Source organism: Diaphorina citri, unplaced genomic scaffold, assembly GCF_000475195.1.
Source record: "Diaphorina citri unplaced genomic scaffold, Diaci psyllid genome assembly version 1.1 scaffold2465, whole genome shotgun sequence".
NCBI lineage: Eukaryota > Metazoa > Arthropoda > Insecta > Hemiptera > Psyllidae > Diaphorina > Diaphorina citri.
In genome coordinates this window covers 13,110-18,779 of record NW_007379887.1, presented here as the reverse complement: position 1 = coordinate 18,779, position 5,670 = coordinate 13,110, and the positions used below count along the sequence as shown (strand labels likewise).

Genomic DNA, 5,670 nt, shown 5'->3' with positions numbered 1-5,670 from the left:
ATGTCTTTTAAAAGACTTTATATTCGCTTCCCAAAGGCCACCGAAGTGGGGAGAATTTGCTGGTATAAAATGCCATTTGATTCCTATCATGGCAGTTGATGAACCCAGATTTTTCAACTCATTATTTGCTCCAACAAAGTTTGTCCCATTGTCCGAAAAGATTTCTAATGGAAGACCTCTTCTTGCCGTGAAACGTTTTAAGGCAGCTAAAAATGTTTTTGAGGACAAATCTGATGCAATTTCTATGTGCACAGCCTTTGTAGAAAAGCAAATGAAGAGTACAACATATGCCTTCCATGTTGTATTTGCCCGTCCGCCTAATCTTTTAATCTGAAACGGACCACACAAATCAACTCCTGATCTCAGGAATGGTTTTCCGGGTGTTACTCTCTCTTTAGGAAGGGATCCCATTATCTGGTGGGATGTTTGTTGGGGTGACAATTTTGCCTTGAAGCATTTGAGACACTTATGTAATAGTTGTCTAATCAGACTTCTTGAATTTAATATCCAATATCTTTGTCGCAAATGATTGATCATGACCTGTTGTCCTGCGTGTACATTTTTCTCGTGTTCATCGATAATCAGTAGTTTTGTGAAGTTGTGATTTTTTGGTAAAATGACTTGATGTTTTTTGTCAAACTCAATATTTGCTTTTTCTAGTCTACCTCCAACCCTCATAATCCCTGATTGGTCAATAAATGGATTTAGGGATTTGAGTTTGCTTTTTGGACTCAAAGGATTACCGTCCTTCAACTTGTTCAAGTCTTGAGCGAAATTTTCCCTTTGTACTATCTTTATCAAACATTCTTCTGCTTTAGATAGTTCTTCTTTAGTAATATAACCAGTAACTCGAGCCCTTTTGCTGTGACCAATATTGGAGATGAACCTCAAACACAGAGCAGTAACTCTAATTAATTTAGAGAAACTGGAATATTTATCAAATATGTCTAGTTCACACGAAATCACCATACTTGTAATTCTTGGTTTTCTCGCTTCTGGTACATCATGTAGTTCTGTGACTAGGGGATTTTGTTTATGGTCGTCATTAATTAAGTACGAGGGACCATTCCACCATAGATTTGTGTTGTTTAATTCTACACTAGAGCAGCCACGACTGGCCAAGTCAGCAGGGTTTTCTTCTGACTTGACATATTTCCATCGATCAGGACTCAATACTTCTTGAATTGCAGCCACTCTGTTTGCAACAAAAGTTTTCCATTTGCATGGCAATTTACTTATCCAGGCCAGTACAATTTGAGAATCGGTCCAAGCATGCCACTGAAGAAGATTATCATGCTCAGAAAGAGCTTCCTTGACCTTTCTTATCAAATTAGCCAAAAGGAGAGCTGCACACAATTCCAATCGTGCAAGAGATATCTGTTTCACTGGTGCTACTCGAGTTTTGGCACAGAGTAGTTTAACATTTGTTTCGTTTATACCATTTTTACATTTCACGTATAAGCACGCCGCGTATGCCTTTTCAGATGCGTCACAGAAACCGTGAAACTCCACATTACTGGATGATGTGACAAACACATATCTATCAATTTTGAGCTTATTGATGCCGTTCATATCATTGAGTATTTTTTTCCATATTGATGACGTTTTGTCATCAAGTTTGTCATCCCAGTTATAACTTAATAACCACAATTCTTGGAGAAATATTTTTGCATTTATAATTATAGGGCTAATGAGTCCCAGAGGATCGAAGAGTTTTCCTATTTCTGACAGAATTATTCTTTTCGTTGGGGCTTGCACATCATTTAACTCGAAGCTGTATGAAAATTCGTCATTTGAAGGATTGAACCTTAATCCCAACGCCTTCACAGTCTCTTGATGGTTCAGGATTGAGTTCACTTGCACAGCTCTATCTTCAACTGGAATTTCATTTAAAACATATTTAGAATTAGAAATCCATTTTCGAAGACGAAATCCTGCCTTTTGAAACATAGCTGTTAACTCTTTGTACAACTCTAAGGCTTTTTCTTCACTTTCAGTACTTGATATAAGGTCATCAACATAGAAATCCCTGTCAGCTATCTTTGATGCATTGGGGAAGATTTCTTTCTCGTCCTGGGCCAATTGTTTCAGACATTTCACTGCCAAGTATGGAGCACAAGAAGTTCCATAAGTAACTGTTTTTAACTGGAAGCATGCTATATCACTGTCTTCATTTTGCCTCCACCAAATTTTTTGATATTTCCTATCATCTTCGTGTACCCATATTTGTCTATACATTTTTTCCACGTCAGCAATTAATGCTATTTTATACAATCTAAATCTTAAAAGAATTGATAACAAATCATCTTGTAATGTTGGTCCTACCTTCATAGTCTCATTTAGTGATAGGCCTGTAGATGTTTTCATTGATCCATCAAACACAACTCGTAGCTTTGTTGTCGAACTTTCAGCACGAACAATGGCATGATGAGGAAGGAAAAATTCACCTTCCTCTGGTGGTCTATCCACTGTACTGTGATTTTGACTTTTAACCTCTTCCATGTGTTCAAGGTCAAGATATTCATTCAAAAACAAATTATAGTTAGTTTTTAGATAGTCATCTCTGCTTAATTTTTTCTCAAGAGCATTGTATCTATGTAGGGCTTGTTTCTTAGAGGTGCCTAAATCCTTCAAGTTTTCTTTGAAAGGAATACGTACCACATATTTTCCTTCTTCATCACGGTAAGTAGTTTCTTGAAAGAATTGTTCACACTCCCTCTCCTCTGCTGAATGATTTTTTGTGTTGGGCAACTCTTCTATTTCCCAGAATTTTATGAGTGGATCTGAAGTGACATGCATACATTTGAAATTAATATCTTTCTTCTCACAGTAAGTTGGAAGTCGACCAGCTACAACCCATCCAAATACAGTATTTTGCAATGCTGGTCTGCCTGGGAAATTTGCAACCCTCCCAGTCTTTAGTAAGTCATAAAATATTTCAGCACCCAAGATGATATCAATTGAACTAGATTCAAAAAAATTTGGATCGGCTAGTTCATACTGGAGTAAGTATTTATGCTCATCTACATTTATACTCTGGGCTGGCATATGAGAACAAATTTGAGGCAATACAATGGCCTTTAACTTCCGATTGAAATCTCCCTTAATTGTGTGAATTGCAATGTCAACAATTTTGGAAGCATTGACTGAGCTTTCTCCTATACCACATAACTTGATGTCCAGATTATGTGACTTTAAGCCTAGCTTTTTTACATAGCTGTCAGAAATCAAATTGACTTGGGACCCAGCATCTAGAAGCGCACGTGCTGGAACTGATTTCTCATCACTGTTTTTAATGTAAATTATTGCAGTTGGCAATAGAACCATTGAATTCTTAACAGCTGTTTGAGAACTACTTACAGTACTGAAGCTATTAGCTTTGTTTACCTGAGCATGAGCAATGTTGATATTCACAGAGGATTCATCAAGAGGATCTTCATTGTCCAAGAAATTGAAATCTGGATCCCCTACAACCTGGTAGGCTTGGAATGTCTTCTGATCCATGTGAATTAACAGGTGGTGCTTCCTGTTACATGTGGCACATCTCTGTTTCTCCGAACACCTGAAAGCACTGTGTTTATTGCTTAAACAATTGAAACATAGCTTTTTTTTTTTTATAATATCTATTCTTTCTTTAAGTGATGCTTTTTTCAATGTGATACAATTTTCTGTCTTGTGACTAGAGCCACAAACAGCACAATTACTTTGTGATGTAACCACTCCTCGCATGCTTGAACTGGAAAGCACAGTTTCTTCTACATCATGTACAGCATTTTCTGTAGAGTATTTTTTATTTCTCTCTGCTGTTCTATCAAATATACATACCATTTCATCTAAAAATTCAAATAATTGATCTAATGTTCTAACCTCTCTCTTAGAACCTCTTTTTGACCACTCTTGAAATAAATAGTGATCCATTTTACTCTCTAAAATATAAATCATGATCTGGTCAGTTACAGATATATCTTGGTCTAATGACTTTAAAGCCACTAAGTTGGTTTTGCAAACAGAAATCATCTTCTTAATAGAACTTACCGGGCTCTTGCTATCATAATAGAGATCAAATATTTGCTTGATATTTGACGTTACAAATGTTCTGTTGTTGCTGTATGTATCATTGAGGTGTTTCCAAGCAATGCTGTAATTCTGTTCAGTCATTTGAAGATGTGATATCTCTGCCTTGACATTTGGGCCCAAACATGAGTCCAAATAATGATACTTTTGAATCGGTAACAACTGTGTATTGCTGTCAATCAAACCCTGAAATTTATCTCTAAAGGCAAACCATTCAGTTATATTTCCATTAAACTTTGGTAAACTGATTGTTGGCAATGTAGTTCCCTGTGATTTGATAGCCTCAGTCTGTGGGAGTTCCACTGGTTTTATTTTTACTAGCGTAGAAAGTGCCATATTTTTAGCATCAGCAACTGATGCACATAATTTCTCATTTTCCTCACTCTCAGATTGAGTATTTAACAAGTCAGAATCCAATTGATTGTGAATGGAGAGAAATTTTTCCCATTCACTGTTCAACTCCTCCAAAAGATGTTTTGCTAAGCTAGGTTCAAAACTCGGGACAAGAACCCAAGATACCGGGCGAAGTCATCTACCTGTTATTCTGACTACGATGTTCGTATATTTACACTCGTCTGAACCTTCTTAATTGGCATCTTAGCAACTGGATATAATTGTTCTTGAACCTCGTTTATTGACAAGAAATACGCTTTGACCATCTTAGGAGCTCAATCAATTATCTATGAGGATGGAATTTGCACAGTCAGTAAGATAATACACTTGTTAGATGGTACGCCGCGATTCTAATTACATCATGTCATAGTCTAATTTATTCATGATAATAGGCCAGTGTCTTATATAGGGCAGCATCTGACACTCCGACCGTCAGTTGCTACATAAGATTCTATCATCGTGGTCAAATGATATAGCTTCACTGTTGCCTCAACTCAGCACTAGCAGTATGGTGTACATTTTTTGTGTCAGACTCTGGCTTTAGGAATGTCTAGACTGTTACTCGCCCTTAATAGAATTTTGGATATCTATTAACCTTGCAATATATCCCATGTAGCAACATGTGGCTCGGTGGTATTCCTCAAATGTATGGTATCAAGCCGAAGGTAACTTTATGTACATACTCTGTCTTGATTTCGATGATAGCCAATGAAGCCTCTGTAAATTACGGTACCTTCTATTGTAGAAGAAAGTAATTTAGCTTCTTGTTTTCAAAACTCAAACTCAACCTAGTCGAGCATTTACATATACCATCTTAGGTACCTCTTTATTTGAAACTCTTATATGTATATAAATTCTAAAAAAATTCTATTAGATATTTCAATACTTATTAAGGATGTAATAAAATATGGTTCCTCGCTTCGACACATATTTCATGTCTGATAGACATGATTCCGTAGAGATACATCTAGGAATTAGGGATCGTGAGTACATAGGAACTGGATGTCGCGGCAGATTACACGCATGCGTGCATCGTGGCGGACCAAACTCTTCAGCGAATAATGGAAAAATATCAATTTTCTAAAAAGAATCTTATTATACCTACGCCTAAATCCAAATCACCAACACTCATAAAATGTATCTTCGGTCTTTCTTCTACTTGTCGGTTCTAATTTTAATCAAATCACCTCTAATTTCGAGCAT

At 36.6% G+C, this 5,670-nt stretch overlaps 1 protein-coding gene across 2 annotated transcripts in view; it reads right to left on the bottom strand.

Annotated features, from left to right (window-relative positions):
- Positions 1 to 4,578, bottom strand: part of LOC103518980 — a 23,476-nt gene extending 18,898 nt beyond the window's left edge. The window contains exons 1-2 of one of the 2 annotated variants that reach the window (XM_026830624.1): positions 4,036 to 4,578; positions 3 to 3,571 (exon numbers count right to left, since the gene is read on the bottom strand). In XM_026830624.1, coding sequence (XP_026686425.1) covers positions 3 to 3,571; positions 4,036 to 4,052 — 3,586 coding nt within the window. In that variant the 5' untranslated portion in view covers positions 4,053 to 4,578. The remainder of the gene's footprint in view (positions 1 to 2; positions 3,572 to 4,035) is intronic. The other variant, XM_008484061.3, reaches the window with a different exon arrangement.
- Between the last annotated feature and the right edge of the window lie 1,092 nt (positions 4,579 to 5,670).